The 25,724-nt window shown below is 41.0% G+C and overlaps 2 protein-coding genes across 3 annotated transcripts in view; one reads left to right on the top strand and one right to left on the bottom strand.

The window, feature by feature from the left end:
• Positions 1-25,724, bottom strand: part of igsf8 (immunoglobulin superfamily, member 8) — a 49,625-nt gene that overhangs the window by 17,032 nt on the left and 6,869 nt on the right. The window contains exons 3-4 of one of the 2 annotated variants that reach the window (XM_088309650.1): positions 15,749-15,808; positions 15,533-15,642 (exon numbers count right to left, since the gene is read on the bottom strand). The gene's annotated coding sequence lies outside the window, so the exon portion shown is untranslated. Of the gene's footprint in view, positions 1-15,532; positions 15,684-15,748; positions 15,809-25,724 lie in introns of both variants that reach the window. The other variant, XM_088309648.1, reaches the window with a different exon arrangement.
• On the top strand, positions 23,260-25,492 carry sp7 (Sp7 transcription factor). The gene is made up of 2 exons (XM_088309552.1): positions 23,260-23,295; positions 24,173-25,492. Exons 1-2 carry the CDS (start codon positions 23,260-23,262, stop codon positions 25,490-25,492), a joined length of 1,356 nt encoding a protein of 451 aa, XP_088165678.1.

A 25,724-nucleotide genomic window follows, 5' to 3' on the forward strand; every position in this document is an offset into this window, starting at 1 on the left:
CTACAATGTTCCTGAAAAGAAATCCATCTGTCGCAGTACCTAACCCTTGATTCATAAATATTACTAGACAAATACACCATAGTATTATTATTATTAGTAGTAGTAGTAGTAGTATATTATGAAAACATGATCTGCTAAAGATTTGGAATCAGCGCCCAAAAAATAATGAATTGGAAAAGTTTGCTTGCATCTTTGATTAAAACATGTTGTAAACATTTGTAGAGCAAGAATATGATTTTGTGAAAAAAGATATATGAATTGGCCCAAATTGGGGCATACGTTGTTGCTCGAAATTGATGGTATTTTAACGTCTAAGTTGGGCCACACTTGGTTTGATGTTTAACTTTTGATTGAAAAAAAAATCTTTTCCACAAAAACTCCAAATTGTAGCAATTTTCAGATGTTTCCAGTCACTGTGGCGCTTCCACGGTACAGTGAATCAACCCAGGAACAGATCCTTTCCATTTTGACTTTTCATATACGACACTTAATGAGGGCAAGCTTCATGCGTTCTCTCAAGGAGGATGTACGCCACCCGAGAATACCTCATTAGCGCTTTGTCTTGTTCCCTTTCCGTTAGTTTCCCAACCTCTGACGCTCTCGCTCTTCCTTCAAGCCTTCAAAACTTGAAGCAACATGGAAAAGTGGATGACTTCACTCAGCAGACAGAAAGCGAGGAAGTCATTAGGGTGTTCTCAGGTTGACGAGGCTGCTGGCGGAATATGCAGACTCCAGCACAGGGGACGGCACGCATGGAGAGTCGAGTAACTTGTGTGCACACAGAAGTAAACCTTCATTAGTTTCACCTTTCCTACAGTCATTGCCTTCTGTCATTATCGAGACAAACACAGTTAAAGAAGGGCTAACACACACATTTCTAACACCTTGAACATGAGCGCCTTTTGTGTGCAAACTCTATATAGTGATATTAATCACATCATCAAATTAGGGCTGCCACTACCAAATATTTTTTAGAATCGATTATTCTGTCGAATAATCAAATGACATTTTATTTTGCATTTAAGTGGATTACAAAATGATTTTTCCCAATTAAAGTACATTAACTTATTATTGTTATTTGGTATTTTATTAGTGATTAAAAAAAGAGCCAAGAAACATGTAACTAATATCACATGGGTGGAATTGATGTTGTCATTAACTTTTATGAAACTGATACAGTTGCTGGTTCATGTCTTATATTTCAAAGTAAAAGCATAAGTTTGTGACTTTCCTATTTTCATTAAACACAAAATATAATTGTGTAGACTGCTTTCATGAAGGACAACAGAAATTAAAGAATAATTACTGTTGAAAGGCTCATATCAGAGCATCTGAAACTTTAAAGCGAAACAATGGCTATAAATGATTATTCGATTATTAAAACAGTTGTCGACTAATTTGATAATTTAATCAATTAGATTTGACACCCCTAAAAATAAAGAATACATTTTTTGCCTAATAATGAATTCATTGCAGCTTCTTGGCCACTGGGGGGCAGAATTATACAGTCATGCAGACAAACAAAGATGAATTCAACAACAACTGTAAGTGACTGATTTAGTCAAATATCATATTTTTCATGTTTTTATGTAGAGGATAAAGAATATATGCCTGTGAGTATTGTTGTGCTGTCTTTCTGCACGTGTTGATGCACTGTTTGTGTTTAAATATCTTTTGCTCAAAGGGTTCTAATACTAGGTTGTTTTAATTATAAAATGTGTAATTCTTTTCAACTCGGAGGGGCATCAAACAGCTTAAAACCGCTTTTTTGTTTACATCAACAAAATAGTTCAGAACTTCCCAAACTGCTGCTTGTTGTGAAGTTAGTCTATTTGGGCTGACTGCTACCAATGCATGCATCTCAAATCATTGCTTGCAAGTAAAAGCAAAAAAAAAAAAAGAGACAGGTTGAACATTTATTATTGGTGGCCCAACCGATCAACGTGGAATAATTACTCAAAACATACCCCACACCAAGGATAATTGGAGTAATATCTTTAAGAGACATAAGATAATCAGAGCTTTTCTGAGTTCGATCAGAAACAGAATCATGTTATATTTAGGACCTGAACGTAAACCTCAAGGTGGAAACGTGGCTTAACCGTACATTACGCACTCACTACTCCCACTCTGTCTCTTTTAAGGCCACTATAGCGTAAACTGTGACCGACAAGAGATTTCCTCTCTTTACTTTTGTACAGTCGCTACAGTCAGATAGACAAAATCGCCCGACCTGCCCCATGTCATCGACGGACCTTGCACTGTGTGTAGCATTGCTTTGTAGGTGTAAAGTTGTTTGGTTTCTTTATGTACATCCATGAACACGGCTACGACCAATCCGTCTCGGGTTCATGTACAGAAACACATCCCGAAGCTGTCATCAATGCACTGTGACAATATGCACATAATATAACACACTCACTCAGGCCGCTAGACAAAATAAAGAGAGTGGGTGAAAAGGGGAGCGAGGACACGGCTAATTTAATGCTGGAACTATATTAGCAATGTTCTCTCCGAGGGTTTTGGTTTCCTCTCTTTATTAAAGGAATGCAACGACAAATGTTTAGCTAAGCTTCGAAGCGTGTCGTTAAAGACCAGGATGTAGAACGTGAGACTCCATAAGGACAAAACCAAATGGCCCGTAATACTGAATTCACCTTTCTTTACCCAAATGTGTCAAGAATAGCATTCAAGCAATAAAGCTGATTTTTCCTGCTCAGGAATACAAGTACGGTGGTTCTAAGGCAGACAAGCAACCCCGTTTAATTTGTTTGTAGTTAACGCAGAGTATATAAATGTACTCGTTTTAAATAGTGCCCCCTAGTGTTCAGATTGAGACACACATACGTGAATTGCCTTGTTTTTTTAAGTCACATTTATGTGCAATTTGTCTGTTTGTTTTTTTTCGACGTGTTTTACACTTAAAATGAAGCTGATTTTTTTTGCAAAACTACAAGGCATAAAGGCATTTTCAAGTACTGTGCGTCTTCAAAGTATTCACACTTTTTCCTCATTTTTGTATGTGATACCTCCTTCCAAAATAAAATGTTTTGTCTTACAAAATTCTACCATGCACAAAACTCAATAATGACAACGTGAAAAATGTTTTGATATGATTGATAAAAAAAAAACACAAAAAAAAAACCATCTAAATTATCACATGTACCAAAGTATTTATAAGCTTTGGCCTTTGGCAGCAATTAAAGCCTCATTTTTGGGGGGGATATGACGCCACGTGCTTTGCAAACTTATTATGGGCACCTCTCAAGCTTAATCAGTTTGGATGGGGGGCGTTGGTGCATCGCCATTTTTAAATGTCACCAGAGATGCTCGATCGGATTCAAGTCAAGGCTCTGGCTGGGCCATTCAAAGACATTGACAGAGTTGTCCTGAGGCCACTCCATGGTTGTCTTGTTGGAAGGTAAGCCTCCATCCCAGTCTGAGGTCAGTTGAGGCTACTGACAGATCGTCTTTTCATTATTATTACCACTATACAGCCATCAAATATTTAACAACGACATACCAAACATCATCATCTACATGTGACTTACCAAGTTGAGTGACATTAAAAAGTTGATATATCACGCTTTTACTGTTCACTCCACTTCCTGTGATGACGGCTTGTATGTTTTCCATCTCAGTCACTGTGTACACGGAATGATTAAATCCATCGCCCCAAACAATCTGTCAATTGACACAGTTCGACTGGCTTTGACATCACTGCTGGTCTGCAGCTGATAATGATTACGCCCAACAAGACGACCCCCTTTACATTGATTGATTATTCTCTTTAATTCTTACTCTACAAATAATAATCAGAGTTCTGTATTTTGACTAGGACTGGCACATACAACATATTCTTGCTTTTATTTTTTTTAGTTGCTTAGTTCCCTTAAAGTGCGAAGTGATTCCTAAAGTCTTTTTACGCACGATTTCCTCCTGCCTCGTACGCATTGCTATGTCAGTCTGCAATAATAATCTGTGTGGAAAAATAATCACTGCAAAATCCTGCGATACAGTCAATAATCCGCAGTATACGTACTTTGTAAAATAAAATAAAAAATCTGCAAGGCAGTGCAGCCGCAAAAAGTGAACCGCAATATAAAGAGGGATTACCGTACAATGGTTTGGAAGTACTTGATGAATTTTAACAGCTGCCATCTGGATTTGGATTTTTTTTTTTTTAAAGTGGCTTTGCTTACTGTATTCATGTCGTGGCATTTTTCATGCTTGTCCGCAGTAAAACCAAAGGCGGAGTTCAAAGATTAGTCATGAATTTTTCATCCAAAACATTTGTGTCTTCGCTAGCACGTGTGCATAAAACATAATCAATTGAAATGGCCTAAATGAGAGCGTAGGAAGTGGGGGAGATTTGAATACAGGGGTGTCAAAAGGATGGAGGGGAAGAAGAGGAAGGAAGTGGGGTGGGGGGGTCGCAACAAGAGAAGGAAAGATTAAACTGATGTGTTGCATGGTCGCTGGAGGGATGTCACGGCTGGAGGGAGGGTGGAAGGAAGGAGGAACAGGAGGAGAGGGACGGAGGTGGTGGGGGTGGGGCGCTCATTAACCAGCGCGAGATTGGAGCCTCCGTCGCTCGCTCGCGTTCGACCACACTGACGCTTTGATGAGGTCTGCATCCTCCAGCCTCAATCAGTCCCACATGAGTCCAACTGAGATGCCAGAGAGACTGGGGAAGGGAGACAGAGGGGGTAGTGGTAGGGATGGAGAGACAGTTGGTTTGGGGCGGGGGGGTGTTAGATGACAGGAAAAGAGTCAAGAGACAAGAAAGTGAAAGAAAAGAGGCATAAGAGGAAGGAAATGTTAAATATATATATATATATATATATATATATATATATATATATATATATATATATATGTTTAGCGACTCTTCCTCTCTTCCTTTAGAAAAAAACAAACTACTGTCTGAACGACTGGGGAATTGTTTTTGCAGTCCAAAAGTATTTTAGCGGACACATGAGTCATTGTGAGAGTGGGCTTGATAAAAGATGAAAAAAAAAAAAAAAGCAACACACAAGAATGCTGTGACTGTGCATATATTTGCATAATTGCGGACTGGAAGCTCGTGCCTTTTCCCGAGTTGGTCTGCTAGCCAATTGCAATGTTGTCAACTATTTTGCAGCAGGGGGAGGGTGGTGTGCACGTCTGCCTCACAGTCAAATAGTTCTGTGTTTGAATCTCATGTATATGTGTGTGTGTGTGTGTGTGTGTCATCTTCCACACGGCAGGGGGTACTGGAGCCTATCCCAGCTGACTACGGGTGAGGGGTGCACTGCATCCTGAACTGGTAGCCAGCCAGTCGCAGGGCACACACCGACATGGGCACTGAGTGGGAACCGATCTCGCGCTGCATCATGCATATGAAAAAAAAATTTGGAGGAAAAAAGTTTCATTTTGTGAGGCTCAGCTTCACCACACACAATTGAGTAATTCAACAGCTTAGTTTAAGAGGCGCTGCCTCCGTGTGAGATAACAGATTCCATTCTTTTTCTTTTTTTTTTTTGGGGTGGCTTGCTCAAAACGGGTACCTTTGCTCCTAAGCGTCACGGTAACGGCAGCCATACTTGTAGTTGGCCATGCAGTAGACGGTGGTGTATACTTAACAAAGGAACTTTTTTCTAATGCTGCACCATTTCGTGGTATTCCTAGACTTACCAATTCCCAACATGTTCCTAAATGCTTTCTACACTATGTCCGTCGTGTGTTGGCTCAAAGAGGACAATAGCGTATGTTTAAAAAAAAAAAACACACACAACTGTCTGATGTTATCTGTACGTTAACTCGAGCCTGAATGTAACTGAAGCCGTTTCCAGTCCCAATCCCCTTCACCACTTGGCAAACGTATAGAACTGAGGTTACTTTATTGGTTTCCCTAATTGGTGCCAGTTTCCATTTTCATTTCCAGAAACTCGCAGCGGCCCAGCATTGGGTTTCTTTTCCGCACACATCCACACACACACAGGGGGGGGGGGGGGGGGGGGGGGACAGATATCAGGAGCAGACATACTCACACACGCACACACACGCACGCACACGCACCACCGTGCTGCATATGTAAACATATTCCCAGACTGTTTGTGCTTTGTTGTGTTTACGTGCGTGCACTGACTCATCAGCGATTGTGGGCAGGAGGAACACTTTTACAGTAAGTGCATCAGTGGAAAAGAAGAAGAAGATCGCCATATTTCTCTAGTTGTGGAGTAAATCACACAAGGGATACACAAAACTCACCACAAAGTGAGCACAAAAGCCACCGTGACGGAGGAGTAGAATGAAGAATCGGGGAGTGGGCTGTGTAAACACATGTGGAGTGCATGGATGCGGGAAAAGGCAACAATGCAAAGACACAGTTGGGTTTGGACAGACAAAGCTGGCAAACATGAAGGTAAAAACTGGTCAAAAGACACGTGTGGAAGAAAAACACCTTTGCTGGAAAAAACATCTCTTAGTTAGAATAGAATAGAATAGAATAGAATAGAAATCCCTTTATTGTCATTGTACTCAAGTGTGCAACGAGATTAGAGGGCTCCCCTCTCCAGTGCATGCGTGGTACAAAAATACTGCATAGCACAATCTCAAATGTATACAATTTCGAGACTCTAAACTCTCAACATGGTGGAAAATTAATTTTTTGGACAAAAATGTACTACCTTTTGTAGTAGTAATAAAACGAAAATTGATATGAATAAGTACAAGGATGTGATTGGAATGTTATGAGGAAAACATGCAGCAGTAAAGCAAATATTTTAGAAAAAACAGTTATTTGCAGTCATGTTTCATCAGATTAAAATTATCTTTAAAAAATAACAAATTAGAGAAAAAAATCATAACCTAATTGTTTTCAGAACTATTTTATTAGAGTCATTTAGTCTTATAATTTTAAAGATCAACACGTTCAAAATAGTGAAAATTTTTATTTTTAAAAAGGAGTCATGATTTTTGTAAAAAAATATTTTTTATAAATAAAAGTTACATTTAGCAAGGAAAGTTATATTCATATATTTGAAAAACGTGCATAATTTTAAAACAAGTCACATTTTGTATTGAAAAACTGATTGTGTCTTTTGTCGGATCTAAATACATTGAAAACATGTATTTTTTTAATGTATTTCTTCAATTGAGGTTAATATTGAAAGGATTTATTTTTTATCAATTTTGCCCTTAAAACATTTTTTTTTTTAAATAAAATATTTAAAATTGTATTTTTAAAATGTTTATTTTTCATTAAATCAAAAATCCGTTTCAAGCTGAGTAAAAATGCTTTCTTTTTTTTCCCTTTCATTTCTGAAGTGCATTGAATTATGCATATAAATAAATTTGTTTTTTTTTTGCATTGCCATTCTCAAGCCTGTCCTCGTCCAGTCCCGCTTACGGAAAAATTTGCTGTTCACATGTCACCACACTAATAAAAGGCATAAAAGAGGAATTATGTTCGATGTCGTCAGGATTCTCTCTCGCGCAGGCACAGACACACACACTGGGAGGGGCCCAATCACTGCGCCGCATTACCCCTCCAAACACACACGCGACCCATTATTCAGCAACTGTTCCTCACAAATGCGATAATGATAGGCTTTGGCCCTTGACAAAACAGCACCAACACACAAAGTGTGTAGCTTCTGTTTACTCCCATCCCAGCCCTTATTATTATATATAGATTATAATTATACGTACATTTATCATTTCCCCCAACGCTCTGCTGACTGCCAAGACCAGTAAGCTCTTTACGATACACACTACTACATCCCAAGCACGGCCTTTTCCGTCTGTATTGCTGTACGGCTGTAAAGTCATTGGCTGGCTTTTTCAGGCACAGTTATTGGACAAGAGACTTGTCACTCAGCACTGAGGGATGCTTGCAATGTCACTCTTTGTGTGGATAAGTCAGATAACTAATAGTTATTTTTAGCCTATTCATGCAAAAAAATATTCAAATTTAGTAATAAGGGGATAAAGAGGAAATTTGGTAATAATCTGGGGCTGCTTTACTGAAACCAGCGCAGGTGTCAGACGTTTTGCAGGGTGCAGTGAAATCTAAAGACCATCAAGGCACTCTGGGGTCAAACGAACAAGTGTCAGAAATGGTGATGTCAGTGGTGTGCTTGGGCTGCTTTGCTAAATCCAAACCGAGGTGTCTTGGATGAGTGCAAGGTACATTGAAATCTCAAACTCATCAAGGTATTCTGGAGTGAAATAAGATTAGCCTCATGAAGCTTGCTCTCAGACACAGCCCATTGCTCATGGGCCTCACAACAGGACATGGACAGCTACAAACATATTGCGAGCAATGATACTGTTCTGCTTTTTTTGTATCATTCTGCTTGCCATTGTTCTTCTGACAAAAAAAAAAAATGCCAATTTGGGGGTGCCTCAATGTACCCCAAAACCCACCATCTTTTTAAAATGTCCTGGTGAAAACGTATGGATTGAAAGTGGGTTCCTAACACAACCCCGCCCCCCAAAAAATTCACACTACTACGACACCCTTGAATGTTAAAAGAAATTAGCCACCGACACCAGTTCCACTGATTAACATGTAATTTGGTGGGACTATCATGACAGGACTCACAAAAAGACACTTGCCTGAAATTGATGCGGACGTCGGCTATTTTGGCTCAAAGCTGCTATTTGGTCGGATTCCAGGCCGTGTATTTTATGAACTCCAACTAGGGAATTTGCCCAAATGAGCCCCAATCGGAAGCAGGTATCCTAGACAGCTGGGCCAGGCTAAATTGTCCAACTTTTTTGCCTATGCCATCTAATGTGTCAATGTTTGATGATCATTTGGAGGATTCGCTGTAAGGAAAATGGGTTGCTGGGGCCCAGTTTGAATTATTATTAGTTTTGTCAGTTTCAAGTTATTCAATGACCATTGTGGCTTTTTCTCTCTTTAACGAAAGGGTACACCAATAATTGTGTCCATGTGTGCCACTAGTTACTTTCAAATGACAGGAATTACGTGTTCAATTTTGACACTGTTGATAAATGGTGACGAATTTCAAGCAGTGTGTCGGTGCATAGGCAGTGCATGTGTGTGTGTGAGTTGGCAGGCCGAAGCCCCATTGTGCAGGGAAGACCACAGGGCCTCCTAGCACCCCCCCTGCCCCCCCCATCCACTCCAACCCCAAGCACCCCGCCACAACAAAGGGCAATTAAACGCCGCCGCGCTGCCAGCTGAAGGGCCGACCGCCAGCCACACTTCCACAAACAGACCCGAACCAAAGGGGAGAAGCAATAAAAGCCAACCTATCCAAAAGTAAACCCCCTCTGAGCCCTTTCTACCCACCACCCCAGCCCTGATTCGAACCAGAAGGTGACTGGCTGCCTTTTTAGCCGTATCGTTTACTATCACCACTCAGGATGCATTATCACCACATGTGCACATTTTACATGAAGAAGTTAACCCACACGGCGTAGCATTACACGCGCACGTCCATAGTCGTCGATAGGGGTGAAAAGTCGACCCGATCAAAAGATTTGGTGCTTGACTCAGGATTGAGAAGAGCACCCATTCAGTTCCCCAATTACTGCACTGGCTGAAACCAGACTAAATTCGCCATCATTTCTGGGAACCACTCTAAAGTGCTTTTAGGCCATCAGTATTAATTATAGAACTGCTGTTAAATATATGAATAAAATCAACATAGTGAATGCAGTCTCTTTAGTGGACAGTTTGTGCTTTCAAGTCACATGATGGACCAGCCGGGTATAACCGTAAAGGTTGTGAATTGGGGCAGACTGAATGAGGACCTTGCTTTAGTGAATCTGACATGCACTAGTGGGTCGGGACCAGTGATTTAAAAAAAAAAAAGTGTGTTATGTGTGCAAAGTTTGTTTTGAGAGGCAGCGTAATAAGTGAAATATAATCTGTGCTACTATATATAGATATTTTTCTTTTTTCTTATATACATTTGATTATTTGTTTATTTATTTGAATGCATTCATTTACTTTTCATGCATTAATTTTATGATATATTTGACTTTTCTTTATGTAAATATCATGCTCAAAAATTGAACGACACGTGATGGTAAGTCATCTCTTTGTTTCGAACCATCAATACTAATATAAATAAAATCAAGTTAATTACACATGTTTGTAAAGGAAAAGGAAAAAGTAAGAACTAGTGTAGTGTGTAATTTTTTTAAGTTCTGTTTTTTTTTTTTTAAAGGCTGTTAAAACAGCTTTGCTAGGTTTGCCTTCTGTTAAAAGTCTTTGTAATCATTCATCACTGAATAAATAAAAAAAATAATCTAATACATTTTTTGGGTGGTTCATTTTGCAAACTTGAGCCAGTTATAATGAATATGTTGTGAAAAGTCCGATACCTTTGAAGTATTTCCAATTCAACCAATAGAAATTTCAAGAGTAGTTTTTTTAAATGTAATGTTGAATCTATTGTTAAGTAATAATGCGTAAAATTTGGCTGCCACTGAGTTTTTATTCTAATAATTTGAAAATACTTAACATTGAAAACAATTCTACTGCACTACAAATTGAAATCACCAAACAGTAAAAATGATGTCGAAAATTCCAGCACAAATGTTTACATTCATGACACAATTTTCAAGCATTCTTGCTTTCTAATGTCATATTTTGATCTGCAATATTTTGCTTTATCCTTCTTTCTGCCCTGCGACCCCAGCAGAGGGCAGGAGTGCAGGGACCTGCTGCAAAAGCGTTGCAAGCACTGTCGACAGCGGCGCGGCGTTGACCGAAGCCCAACCCACCCTGGCCTGGCTCGGCCCGGATTCAGCGTAGGCCGCATCGCGGTGTCTCTGGTCAGGCAGCCTGGAGCCCTTGGGCGCTGGCAAGGGGCGCGGGCGTCCGGGAGGGGCCCCCTCAAAAGCCATCTACGAGGGGCCACACCCACGCGGGGCCATTACGGTGGAGGCTGTTCTGGGTTTCACCCGAGGCCGCCCGAGTGACATTTTTAGCGCAGCACCAGAGTAGACCACATGCTGTGGCTTCGGGCTAGCAGGGGGAAGGACGCTTTCTTTCTTTATTTTCACTCAAAGCACCGAAGTGCTTTGAGGAGAATTTCGACATTTGCACTCTGGTTGACTCAGCCGACGCGGACAAATTGTTCCTCTCATACACGCCACCGTTTTTAACGTGAACAGTTCTTAAGGGTTTTTAACGCATTCATTCTTATTAATTCATCGTAGAAATAACAGTCCATAAAAAAAAAAAAAGATAAATTCCCTAATTCCCTCTGGATGAAAGTAAAGTTTATATTCACACGGAGAAGAGCATGGATGTGTTCAAATTGTGCAACAGTCTCACCTTTGTCTGTAATTTACGGCCATTGGGAAATTACACCTGCTTTACCAGGATAGGGTTGTGACGTTTCACTCCTGACACTCATGTTTTTTTCCCCCCCCGCTAATTTATATTACACCACATGGAAAGCGCTTTGTTACAGCTCCAGCTGTTGTGAAACGCGCTGTATAAATGAAGTTATATTGTATTGTATTTTATTCTGTAAGCACAAGCGCTAACATTAGCATCAACCGTTCTCGTATGAGCAGCGCCATTTTGTGAATCAGGTGTGTTGCAGCAGGGAAAGATCGAAAACAGACAGGACAATGGCCCTGCGGGAAAAGGATTATAGCTAGCTAGCTAGCTAGCAGATTAAAATTTTAAATTTAAATGAAGCCACAAAAGAAGCGCAATGAAGGAAAGTCATTTTGTTTGGGGTGTTTCTGGATTCCCTGTTTAAAAGAACTCGCAGTAATTATTTTGTACATGAAAAGAAAAACATTTTTCTTCAAAATCAAGTATGCAAACCTACAACATGTATCGTAGCTTCTGAACACAACCTGATTTTTTCCAGTGATGATTTGAGGCACTTTATTTAAAAAAAAAATATTTAAATCATTCAGACTTGATAGAACATGGGTTGAAAATTAAAAAATGTATTATGATCAGAAATCAGAAATCACTTTATTGTCATTGTACAGTGTGCAACGAGATTAGAGAGCTCCCCTTTCCAGTGCAATACAACAATAATTTAATTAAATATATAAATTAGATTAATTAAAGATTAATCGTGAAATAGAAAATAATTACGAAATTGGATGAATAAAAACACATTATGTCGCTGTTCTACAAGGTAAAATTTACCATAAACGTTTCACACATACTGACATTAATTCGAACTAATTAATAATCCAATGGGGGGGTGGGAATCACAAAAACATCTCAAGGCAATGAAGTTCACTCAGATTTCTGAAGCACCTAATTTGATTAATAAAAAGAATCTGTATCAGCAACACTTGTATCGGATGACCATGTCTTAAAAAAAAGACCAAGTACCTAAAAAATGAAACGTTTGTTAGTTTCTCACCGTTCGGAAAAAAATGAAACGATTGCAAAGGATTCATTTTGGGGATCTTGTGAAGTATGCCATGTTGGGTCCTGCACAGTCTCATTTGAGGAAGGCAGCGTGTGGGCAGGAGCGCTGGGTGGTCTGACAAAAAGAAGTCAGGCTTCCTCTTGCACACACATATGGCGCAGCTTGGCCTTTTTTGTGTTTGTTTTGATTTTTGGGGTTTCAGGTTATAAGTAATAAAAGTCGCCATGAGCTATATGCTTATTTTACCTTGCTTAGAAGACCATTTCTATTTCACGACTGTGTTCCTACTCCACCCGCCTTGTCTTTTTTCTTTTTCCCAATCTGAGCTTCTTGAACTTGACAGCCTCTCCAATTTTTGTTCATCTTGATTCCCTTTTCTCATCTTAACCAGGAAGTGCCCACACATCAGTCCCCTCTCCTCAAAAGGAAATACAAATCAAGCACACTTCACTTGGGTTGCACCCAATCACTCAATAAAAGACGGGGACATCCGATACTCTCGGTCACCCGACTCCTGCAGACGAGGAGACTTGACGCGCTTGAAGATCCCCTCGCGCCGCCAGCTCAATATGTCTCTGATAAATAAACGACAGCTCCCCGAAGATCTCCCCGAACCACACGATTGTGGGTGTGAGAAGGCACCGAGTGTGAAGCTCTGAAAGATCCTCAATGAACGGAAAAGGCACATTTTTTTGTCTTGAGGGACGTGAACCACAAAGTTGAAGAGGTTTCAAATATTCGCAGCACAGCCAGCAAGCGATAAAGTTTTTTTTCCTAATTTAAAACGGTCTCCAGGTGTCTTAATAAAAGGACCCCGACATCAGTCCAATTCTTTGCAATAAGTGGATGGTATGCCGCTAGAAATGCATATCGCTTGACTTCCCATACTTCTTTAAATAAGTTAACTGCATGTCATGTAGGCTACTCCAGGTAGGTTGACTCGCTCAAGAAGTATGCAAAATAATCACTTAATTAAATACAAATAAAATTAATTACAGAATGAAACACAGTCAGAGATATTACACAGTAAATCTCATAGAAATAATCAATAAATAAATAAATTTCTACTTCAAATTTACCCTGAGAATTTTACTCTGTTTACTGGGACCAAATATTGGTTTTTATTTTTAGAGTAAAATATACTATAGGAATTTTACTGTGCAGAATAAAGTTTGTAGCTATGCATATCGCCTTTTTACATGACATTTTCAATCCAGTGTAATACATTTTTACCTTTCAGTATGTTATTTTTAAGTTCAGTTCAATTGTATTAAACTTCTTAATTATGGCACAATGCATTAAACTTTTTATTAGGTAAAATCTTTATTTACCTTATGAGCAATACGTCTTAATTGAATCATCATTTAAGAGCATTTCTCCTCCTTTCAGTGCACTGTAAATGTTTGAATGTTACATCTGCTTACAATATTAATGCCATACTTTTAAGGAATGAAACACCTGCTTCATATTTAATGAACACATCGGCTGATTACATTATTGGTATTTGGAAGGCTAAGTATTTAGGTAGGAGCTACTTTGTATGAAAAAAAATTGAGAACCACTGATTTGACAAATATATTTCAAATGCCTCAAAGGTTGCTATTTCACAATGACAGATGATTTTTGAAAAAAAAAAAAAAAAAACGCCAGCATGAGGAGGAACACAGGAAGGCCAAAGTTAAGATTTGAGATTGTTCCATAGTATGTTTCCTTTCAACAAAAGGTGGAGATCTTCTACGAGAGGCAGTTTATTTACAAGTGATTGGATAAATGTGTCGAGAAAAGTGAGACTTTTGGACCATTTGGGCTGTTTCGCTGCATCCATGATTCCAAAAACGGAAGTCAATTTAAGTTAAGTTGGGGTGTGTGTGGGGGGGGGGGCGGTAAAGATGACTGCCGGTGGCACACGCTCCACACATGGAACAGATCACGGCACGTATAGCGTTAAGATTTACCCAATGAAATAAAGCAGCCCAAAAAAAGAAAGCCTCCCTCGACTTTTGGCTGGGCTCCACCGCGGAGTAATGAGCTCCCACCCAAACCTCAGCAGCAGCTGCTGTCAGGGTCTGGGGGCACTGACTAAATATATAAGAAGCAGTTATACAAGAGAGAAAGGTGCACCCCCACCACCACCCCCCTTGCTGTAAAATATGGCATTTTTCCGCCTCTCTGTTTGGTATAAACGGCACTGACACGAAACGAGCGGCAAGGCGATTTTCCGCCTTTGCAGGTAGTATAAGTGGAGGGTGTGTAAGCGTATACCGTGATGCCGGGACTGGGGTGTTTTGTTTAAAGACCACACTTTATGGAAAATTGACTTTTGAACTGCTTGTATACAAATAGGTGGGTCAATGGAGGGTCTGCCCACCCATTATGTATGAATAGTAATAACCAAGTAAATCTTTTGTTCTCTGCCTAAAATTGTTCTGTTCTGAATTTTGCCCCACTGTGATGGAGAATTGTGGCCCTTTGCCGAGTTTCTTCACCCCTCTATGACGTAGAAGTTTGGCTTGGGCTAAGAGCTGCCATTTTCCTATTTTTTCCTTATACTGTCAAAGCCAAAAGGTAAGCAGACCTGCAGTGTTTAAAAGCTGTTCACATGATAGAGGATTTTTGCATTTGATGACGCCTGCTGCATGCACCACATACATGGATCCAGTACGCAAATTGACAAGTTGAATTTTGCAGGTTGATAATGAAGTGCTGCCTCAATGAGTGAAAATGCAATGGATACTTTTACTGTCTTCATGGGAGAGAAAGAAAGCCACGCTCGCAGTTGGGCGATGAGCTGGGACTCATTTGCATGCGACGGGACTGTTCCATCAAAACATACTAATTGCGTGGCTCAAAAAAAAAAAAAAAAAAAGTACTGTGAAAATTGTACAGTAATTGTTCATCCTTGTGATGTTTTGACAAAAGCATGTCGCATACATCTCACTAAGAAAATGGTGGGGAAAAAGTTTATAATATGACAGATGCTGTCAATATGGACATAGATCATTTTGGCCCTGTAAAAATTGAATTTTTCCATAGATAAATCTCGACTTGCTCTGTTCTATTTATACCAATGTACAGTAATACAAAACGAATGAAAATGCCTCGTAGTATGATGAAGTGCAATTCTAACATGACACATATCAAGAAAGGAAACATACACGTGTCTCTCTCGCTTAACTCACAGATGAGTTATTGTCGCCCACAGGACCCCACCGCACTCGGCTTCACGAGCTGCACTGACGACTCATGTGGCGCTTTTCTTCTGCGTCTGACGTAGTAAGAGCAGCCCACCAAGTTTACTGTCGAATGCTTCAATGATTGTCAGTGAGAGAGAGAGAAAGACTTTTTAAAAAAAAAAGTGTGTGCGGTGTTACCTCTTTCATCTTGTGTTAAACAAAGGAGTCCAAAGTCTGATATTGGGGGACAGGAGCATACTGCAAAGAAAGGGGGGGGGAATTAAAGTTGATGGAGATTATACAACGGAAAATTACAGATATGAGTCAAAGCAATAGTAGAACATTGAAGATATCTTATTGATGTTTAAACTTCATGTTTTTTTTTTCTCTTGAACCTAACTTACAGCTACTGGCCGACTATCTCACCTATCCTTATAATTTTGTGCTCTTTTTGATATGCCTTAAGATGCAGACAGAACGCCATGATTTTAATTATTTGAAGGAAAACGTATTATTTTCAAAGATGAGTTGGAAATTATATGAAAGCATATTAGGGGTTATAGTATGGGGTATATTTGGGGGTTTTAATGTAGGCAGTCTAAGTCTTGGTTCCTAGCCACTGCATATGGCGAGGGTGACTGCAAAACTGTATTCGCCTTTAACGCAAATGGTGTGAAGTTCCACACACTGGCCGAGTTATGCCTCAACAGGTCTGCAGAGCATTTAAGCCGCTTTGATAAATTGACACGCTCATACAGTATTTCTCAAGAAAACGCTTTTTACTTTATTATGTTATCGTTGGCTCGTCCATTCATTGGGAAGACGTATGGCACCGAGCCGCTGTTGCTGCTGTAAGGTACGGGCTTTCCATTTTTGGGTTTGTTTTTTTTTTTTACTTAAACAAGGCCGTTACAGTTTGATTGTTTAGACAATTGCTAGGGAATAATATTTCTGCCATGTAAAAATATTACACAAGCAGATGTCTTCCAAAGCCAAGTGGATGGTCTTTAACAAAAGTCACTTGTTCATTCATCAAGAAAAAGTACCCAGAAATCCAGTCCAAAACGTAGCCGCCCGGGGACAGTCATTTCACACAATCCAAATAAAGAGATAGTAAAGCAGACGGTCGTTGTGCCACCCTGATCGAGCAAGTGACGCCCGCTGGGGGTCCTTTAGGTGGCCGCAGCTTCTCGGTGACAGACAGCCAGATTACAGACCAGGACGGCGACTTGTGACCAGGCAGAAGGCTGCAGACTGCCACTTGTCTGGAAGCATGTGAACGCACTTTCTCTAGAGTTGATCAATTGAAGCACTTAAGCTTGCTCCCTGAAGATGATGTCCGCTATGGGACTTCCATTTGTTCATTGCAGTTTCAAAATATTCTTGATATAAAATATCCAAGCCATCTTAGATTGTCATTTTAATTTAGTAATGGACCAATTCATAGTGTCCAGCGATTGACGACAGTGAGTCCTCGATGTAATCTGCCTTTCATACCAACTCAGCTGGGATAAGCGCCAGCCCTCTATGAACGTAAACAGGACAACAAAAAAAATGGATGGATGTAATAATTCAATGTTATTGATAATTTTATGCAAAATTAGGTAACAAAGTAAGACATGCAACATCAGTCTTTTTTTTTTGGTCATGTCTGTTATATGTGTCCCATACACGGGCCTGCACGCTAAATTTACAAATGTCATTTGGTAGTTTGGTGATGATATGCAGCCTCTGTGAGTGAAAACATAATCCATGCTTTAAGTGGTGTTCATTTTTTTTTTTTTTGACATATCAGCCACTTGTCTGGTTGCCAGCACCTAAATGGAAGTCGTACTCTGCGTTTTGAAGAAAGCAAAGCACAAACCTTATTACAACTATTGTTAAATTTTAAAAAAAAAATGCATGAATTGCAGGAATGGGTAATTCATTTTACAAAGGGGCCACATTAACAGAAGAGATTGGAATGTTAACCTCAACTTTGAGTTTGTATACCAAAGAAACATATTGTCTTGTTTCAAAAAATTGTTACGCATGTTAATACGGTATTTTTTGTTAAAATTAGGAAATACTAAATTCAAATAACATTGTAAGAAGTAATGACATATATGAGTGTACTCACGCGTGCACATAAAATAAAAGCACAAGTTCCTAAATAAAAGTACCACATATTTGACATTTTACTTTGACTTCATGGTCGCAGTGAGATTTGGTCAGAGACTGCGGGTGGGCCAGATGTGGCTCCTGGGTTGTACTTTGCTAAGTACCGATGAAATGTCTCCTTCAAAACATGACATCTCCACACAAATGGGGAAGTTTTGAAAAACTCTGCTTGAAGGGCAAAAAAGAAAAAAAAGCTAATATGTAAAGAAAATACCCATGTTCGTGTGGACATGGCCTCCATCCAATGCCTGTCCTTAGTCTGGAGACGTGAGACTTGATACCATTGGAAACACACAAAGGGGATTTCAGTCGACTTCTTAATGGATGTTGTCTCCGCATTTGCATTGCGCCACTCGGAAAAATCTGCAGACTCTGAAACGTTACGTGCTTGCCGCCATGTCTGCTGACTGAATATGTTCTCTCCGTTGCAGTCTATCGGCGGTCACATTACTCAAAACCGCCCTCTTTGCCCCGAAGCGGAGAAGTGAAGCACTCAAGAAGGCCAGGTGTTTTCTTTTTCTTTCATCAAAAAGCACGTCATCACTTCTCATGTCTGAATCCCCAAAACGAGGCAAATGTGACTCAGAACTGAAGCCACAATCGCTAGCATGGATGCAACTACAAATGGAACCCACCACTCTGTCTCACCCTTCTGCACCCCAGTCTGTCCTTCTATACAGCCCGCATCGCGCCAACGAGCACGCACACACACATTTCTCTCACTCGCTCTCATTTTCCGTTGACAAGCGCTCTCAATCTTTGACCACACGGCCTGGAAAAATAGCACAGAGTCATGCTGCAAGGCAAGTCTATCCCTGACCCTGATTCCCTCTCACCACATTTCCATCAAGCAGCAAAGTCAAACACATCTAATCATTCTTGACCCCCCCCGGAGTTGCAGTATTATGAACATTGTTAATTTTCGAAGGACTGACAGGGGATTGGATTCACGGCGAGATATTCCATTGATCAGTCACTGCTCACTTTGGTGGCACGATGACACCAAAGCACACAAACACGAGACAGATGAGGGGAGCGGACGCCAATTAACCTCTCCCGGGGAGTGCGTTAGAAACAAGCATGCGATGTAAATCAATGTGCCAAACCTCTGCGTGACTATTTCGGAGGAGAAGGCTGCTGGATGACCTTGCAAAGGAAGCCCATACGCCTGCAGAGCTGGCAAGCAATCCCCAGAATGTCCTTTCAAAAAGTCAAGATAAAAAATAAAAAAAACTCATACAAAGTCGATCAACCAACATAAAGGCTGATATATAAATATATAAAACCATTCAAATGCAAGTGAACATTTTTTTTTTTTTTTACATCTTTCGACTTTCTGGTCTATTGCTAATGGACTGACGTGAGGCTAACCATTTTCATTTCAGGGTAAGCAAAGTTGAATGGACTCTCCGTGTCTCCCAAATTCACAACAAAGGCTTTCCAAAGATTGCGCTGTCACGCATATGTGCACTGCATGCTGCGTGATGTAGCTTGTTGGCCTTGTGTGACAACAAGAGAGACTCCTCAGAAAGGTTCTGGGAAGTTGCTGTGTAGCTAGCTGCATTCGGCATTGTTTGGGGGAAGGAGAAAAAAAAAACATCGACTGGTATTTAAGATAAAACAAAAATGCTTAATAAAACAATTTGTGTGACCTCTTTGATCGCAGATAGCACCTGCTATTAAGTAGAGACCTTTAGCTATTAATACGAATCAGCCAATGCATGTACAAATGCATTTTTTATGACTAAATTAAGCTGTTGCATTTAATCAGGTGCCTTTTGTAGTCCAGAAATTTGTCTATGAAATTTCACTTCATGTACTGGACACCATTCATGCTAGGACCGCCATTGAAGTCAAAAGTAGTTGTCAATAGAAAATCTCATCACCACATCTCATCTCATGAGAAAAAAACAGCACCAAACTGCGCTCCAACTTGGAACTGAAGCAAGGGAAAGCCTTTTGAAAGGCCTGTTAAGAGACTTACGCATTTCTGTAATTACACCTCTCGCTTGCCCTCATTTTGATGGCAGCTATAACTGGGCAACATGCAAAAGATTCAGAGCGCAGCAACTCTTGTAAAGCTAGGACGAAGTGGCTCTTTGCCGTTTTAGCCTCACCTGCCCTGTTATTTTTACTTGTATGTAAATCATTAAACATTAACGGGGCGTTAAGGAGAGGGGAGACTTTCTTTAATGATTGCAACCGAAAGAAGGCCTCATGACAAATGAGAGGGGATGGAAATGCCTCAAGAGTGCAATGGAAGATATGATCAGCTTTTATAATGTATCAGATGAGTAGACCCGGTGCCAATTGCTTAATGTTTTAAATTGTATGTGGCAGATATCCGCCACAATATGTACCTGACTGCAAAAAGTAACAGAAGCTCAGCAGAGCCAAATTGCAATAGTCCATCTTTGAACAGTGGGCCTTGTAAAGTCTGGAACACACTTCCACCAGAAATAAAATACATCTTGGATTTGTGTGTTGATATTCATCACCAGAACTAATAACTGGTCAAAGAAAAAAATCTCACTGGTCTCCCCTGGTGGTAAATACCCGTGTGTCTATTGTGTGGTAGACCGAGTGACCGAGTGGATGTTTTAAATCATATTCATGCAATATTGATTATGCATGACCGGCCTTATGAAATTTGAATGGCCTTTCAAATTGAGGCGCAACTATATGTTCTATATTTTATATTGTACTTCAGAGTTCTGGAAAAGCTCAAGTGGGGACAGGAGTTGAGATTTAACATTTAGTATGAACGCAATCAGCTGCAAGCTTATGATTGTTTGTCCGCATCGTAAATGTAGTCAGTAAAATAAATGATCCTGGTTACAAGAAAAAGTTAACATGTTGACAGGTATTTTATTATATCAAAAATAAGTCCAACTAAATTAAAATTTCAGCTTTTGTTTAAAAGTTTGTTTCTTAGCATGTTGCCCAACTGCATATTGAACTTTGTTTTAGCATGTTTCACAAACACAAGGTTAAGTACCCCCTGTCCCTGCTGTCCATTTTTCTGGATTTGCTCCACAGTGGAAAAAGTTTGGACATCCCTGGTGTAGACTGACGGATGGATTGACAGACGGCACTTGCCTTTGTTCTTCCTCTTTCAGCCCTTCTTGGAATGGGAAAATAAAAGCGACGGAGGTTAACCGGAGAGCAGACTCCCAAATATAGCCGCTATGTTCTTGTGAGGGCCAGACTCTCCCCAACGACAAGCCCAGTTCTGACCGTGCCCTGTAATTGAGGGACAGAAATTATATGTTTATTTTTGACAACAATTTTAATCTTCTGTGCTCGCCTTCACGAAAAAATGAGACGCCCACAAGAAGGAGATGAGAATCTGTCTTTCTGACTCAAAGTGGAGAGTTTTTTTTTTTCCAGTTTTCTTGACCAACAAATGAAATAAGGCAAACAAACATAGCTTGTCTGATGGGAAAATAACAATCCACTTGTATGCATGTCCTTGTTTCAAACACATTAAACATTAGGTGTCAAACTTAAGGCGAGATCATTTTTTGTGTCCCAGTAAAGCAAATGAAGTCCTTCTATTTCATGTTCTTGCTGAGGGATTTGCACTCAGAAAATCCGAACCAGAAGTTGAATTTTCTTCACTTTTTTTTTTTTTTGACAGATATCACAAACGTTTTTTCCCCAATTCAAGATGTAGTTACTAATTTATAAGAATGACTTGTGTATGAATGCAACACCATGACAGGATGATACATGTATATGATTTTCTGTCACAACAGCCCATTCGGGGAAACCATGACTATGATGCGATGGAAATGAGTTTGACTCTGTCAACTATTCAAAACCAACTTTGTTATCTTTTTACATGCTTTTGTTTTAGCATTGTTTTTCAATGCAATTTTGTGCTGTCATTGTTCTGTATTTTTCCAGATTGCCATGGATCAGCGAGTAGATATCCTGTGGAAATCAGTATGTTTTATAGTGGTTCCAAAGCCGACCCCCAAAAAGTCACTGAGTGGCACCTCGTGGAAAGTATGGAAAAAAATTGCCTCTGATATCAGTTCCACCTGTTGACACACAATTGGTTGGATATGTCTGGTGCAGGGGTCACCAACCTTTTTGAAACTGAGAGCTACTTCTTGAGTACTGATTAATGCGAAGGGCTGCCGGTTTGATAAACACTTCCGAAATGACAAGTTTGCTCAAATTACCTTTAATCAGATGTTTCTATAATATGTTATTATTAATAATTTATGATATTTGTTTATGTGAAGAAACTGAACATTTAAATAATTTATCATGATAATTAGCAAACAGATGTTTATCTTCTCAAAAGATTAGGTAAAAAAAAAGTCAGAGAAAATCACAATGCCCCATTGCTGGTCAACTTTGATTAGAGAGGCCTGTTCACGTGGTCCTTGAGGCCTACCTGGTGGCAGTGGGCACCACAATGGTGACTCCTGATCTAAGAAGAGGCACAAAATATTTGAAGAACTCATGTCTGAAACTGAATAGGAATCCTGATATTTTCGTTTGAAGCAGTCATATATGCCAAATTCCTGCGATTATACTGCTAGGGAATTGGCCCTAAAGAGGCCCAATCGGAAGCAGGAATACGAGATGGAAAGGTGATTAAATTGCATTATTTTTGCTTTGTGTTTTATTTTCATGATTCGCCGTGAAAAGGGGGGCATGAGGGTTCATTGATCACTGTTTGGGGCTTTGATATATATTTCTTACTTTTACATTTGCAAAACAAGTCCGAGCAGCAACAACTCGATAAGTTGCACACAGTCTGCCTGGGGACATGAGCAAACTATACTTTGTGAACAATGCCAGAGAGAAATTTCCATGAGTTGCAGATGCAGCTTTACAACTGTTCATTCGTCATTTGTTCCCTTTTTCATCAGTCACCTCCCCCTTATAAATTGGCTTTATGTGCTGTGATAATCTCCTCCTCATTTTAACGACTTGATCTTGTTTTTCCTCGCCTGTCTGTGCTGCTCAGTCGACAGACATGTCAAAACCGTCACTGCATTGGAAACAGAGACAGAGCTTGACACAAGAATAATAAAATCTTGACTAGAAACCACAATCTCAGGCCGTGGCGAGTGTTCGTATATGAACTATATTCAAATTCATTCATTGTGATTTTTCCCACTCCGATATTTTCTGCTCCCCTGCAGTGAAATGTCTCCAAACATGATTCTGAGTCATTCATCTTTATGGGAAAACTGCGCTGGATAATACTGGATCAAGGACCTTCCCGACTATCTTATGAAATGGATGTCCACATGGTGATTGATGAGCAACTCATTCATACGTCTGTGTTTGGGAAGGTGGGATTGTCCGCTCACATCCACCAATCCGCGCGCATTTCCCTTCATCCCCCTACCCAAACTCTGCCTCTTCCAGGAGAGCCCCAAGCCTTTAATTAGGGGGGCCGGGCTCCAGGAGACTCAAAACACTTCTACGCGTTGCTGCCTAACTTCTTCCAAAGTGTCCCGGGACTCTGAGCTGCGCCTCTCCCGCTGCCCCTCCAGCTTCCTCTAGGATTTTGTTTCTCAGGGATGGCCGCATCTATTCTGGAGGTAGGGAATCTCTTTGTAAGTATGGAGTGCTTTTTTTCCCTTTTCAATTTTATGACACTGCTGGTGATATTTTAAAGGAAGCCAAGCTGTTGGACGCTCAGCTACGGTAGAATGTAATTTATTGCAATGGAAAGTAACACCACGATATAAGGCGGAGTTCTGATTATACTTTTCGAGGAGTACACAGAACAATGGGGAAAGTCTGGTTTCAAATCAGAAAAATAGAATCGTAATTTTTATCAAAAATATTTACAATTTGTAGATACTGTATACTACATCAGGCAATGAGATTGGGCTGAATGAGGAGTGGTGTGTGGTGCATATAATCAGAAATGACTGAATGAAAATCGCCAGTGTTATACGTACGAAATATACAGGACTATAAATCTATCAGTGGACTCAATAAGAAGTTGAGAACGGAATAATGAGAATGAAAACAGCAGCATATTCTGGTTATGAAAATTTATCGATAAATAGTATTGATTTATAGCACAAGTTGAGAAGGAAATGAACACCAGAGGTATAGCCATATAATTAGAGAAGTGAAAGCAAAAAAAAACAAAAAAAAACAGGTAATCTTATTTAAATAGTTAGCTCAAATATGCCAGTACGATAAAATATAAAATTACGCATTACACGTATTTTATTGGAAAAACAAGCACGAGGTTTTTAAGCCCTGAGTACTAAAAACAAGTAAATAAAAAAAAAAAACTAAAGGTGCAGAGCGTGACCTCCACAAGCATAAACACGTGTTGCCTGCCGTGGCCTTGAGCACTTTGCGAGCACAGGAAGAGCCAGCAGTGGTGTCCGGACATGAGTTTTGTATTAGAGTTGACACTGACAGAAGCTGCACGAGTCAGACACACAGTCTCATGTTGTTCCTCCTCCCCAGGAAGACGTGCGCTATGGCTCCAGTCCTCTGGCTATGTTAACCGCTACCTGTAACAAGTTTGGCAGCACCAGCCCAGTGAGAGACTCTGCGACACCTGGTAAGAACGGTGGCACTACTCCACTAAAGAAACCCTACAACATGACCTCCGACCTTCAGACGGCCAAGAACGCACGCACCGCCGACGGCAGCGGCCTGGCGGACTCCTACAGCGGCTCCTTCACCACAGCCGGCGGCGGCGGACTGCTCACCCCGACCGGAAGCCCCCCTCCTACGACCGGAGGCTATGCGACAGAGTACAACCCTTTCTCCCACTCGTTCCAAACGTCCGTCTCCCAGGACCCGTCCCTGTTAGTGTCCAAGACCCACGCGACGGCAGACTGCCTCACCAGTGTCTACACCTCGTTGGACATGACGCATCCTTACGGCTCGTGGTACAAAGCCGGTATCCATACTGGTATTACGGCCGCCCCGGCTAACACCACATCCTCTTGGTGGGACGTTCATCCCAACTCCTGGCTGTCGGCGACCCAGCCACAGTCGGACGGAGGTCTCCAGGCCTCTCTGCAGCCCGTGGCGCCGCAGGCTTCCCTTAGCCCACAGCTGCCTAGTTACGGCACCGATTTTACCACCTTGAACCCGGCTCCTTACCCTTCTGTGGGACTGAGCTCATCCTCACATCTCCTCCAGCCGTCCCAGCACATGCTGCCCCAGGACATGTACAAGCCCAAGCCAGTGCAAAGTGCAGGGCTAATGGAGAGTCCGATGGGTTTAAAGCCAGCAAGGGGGTCAGGGGGCTACGGCACAGGATCGACACCCACAAGGTCTTCGTGTGACTGCCCCAACTGCCAGGAGCTGGAGCGACTGGGGGCCTCGGCCGCATCTCTAAGAAAGAAGCCGGTGCACAGCTGCCACATCCCCGGCTGTGGGAAGGTGTATGGCAAGGCATCCCACCTCAAGGCCCACCTGCGCTGGCACACCGGCGAGAGGCCCTTCGTATGCAACTGGCTGTTCTGCGGCAAGCGCTTCACCCGCTCAGACGAACTGGAGCGCCACGTGCGCACCCACACGAGGGAGAAGAAATTCACATGCTTGCTGTGCAACAAGCGCTTCACACGTAGCGACCACCTCTCCAAGCACCAGAAGACCCACGCCGACTCGGCGCTGCAGGGGAAAAGCGTAGGTGCCGAGGGGGAAGTGGACCACCGGAGCGAGGAGACGGCGGAGATCAACGCTGGCAACGGCGAGCCAATCGTCAATGGAGACGAGAAGACGGGGGTGCCCACCGGAGTGGAGAACAGCAGTGGACTTTTGGAGATCTGAATCCTGAAATCATCCAGATCTTCATTTTTCCTTTTTATTTTTATTTTATTTTCTGCAAACATGCCAAAGACATCAATGCATTCAATGACTGCACAGTGGCAGGCCGTGCATTTGGTAACTTGGGCCTTCAGTCCTCCTCTTAATACCGCCACTATCATGTAACAGTAAGGGAACCCATCAATACTACGGACAAATATAATATAACAGCTCACCACGCAGTTCGGAATCAATA

The sequence above is a fragment of the Idiotropiscis lumnitzeri genome, chromosome 11 (genome assembly GCF_059441095.1).
Source record: "Idiotropiscis lumnitzeri isolate Australia: NSW breed Sydney's pygmy pipehorse chromosome 11, RoL_Ilum_1.0, whole genome shotgun sequence".
Taxonomy (NCBI): domain Eukaryota; kingdom Metazoa; phylum Chordata; class Actinopteri; order Syngnathiformes; family Syngnathidae; genus Idiotropiscis; species Idiotropiscis lumnitzeri.

Excerpts from the sequence above, each read along its gene's own strand:
- sp7 (XM_088309552.1), top strand. The coding sequence starts at position 23,260 with ATGGCCGCATCTATTCTGGAGGTAGGGAATCTCTTT. Across the intron at positions 23,296-24,172 it reads TGGAGGTAGGGAATCTCTTT|GAAGACGTGCGCTATGGCTC; the intron begins GTAAGTATGGAG and ends CCTCCTCCCCAG.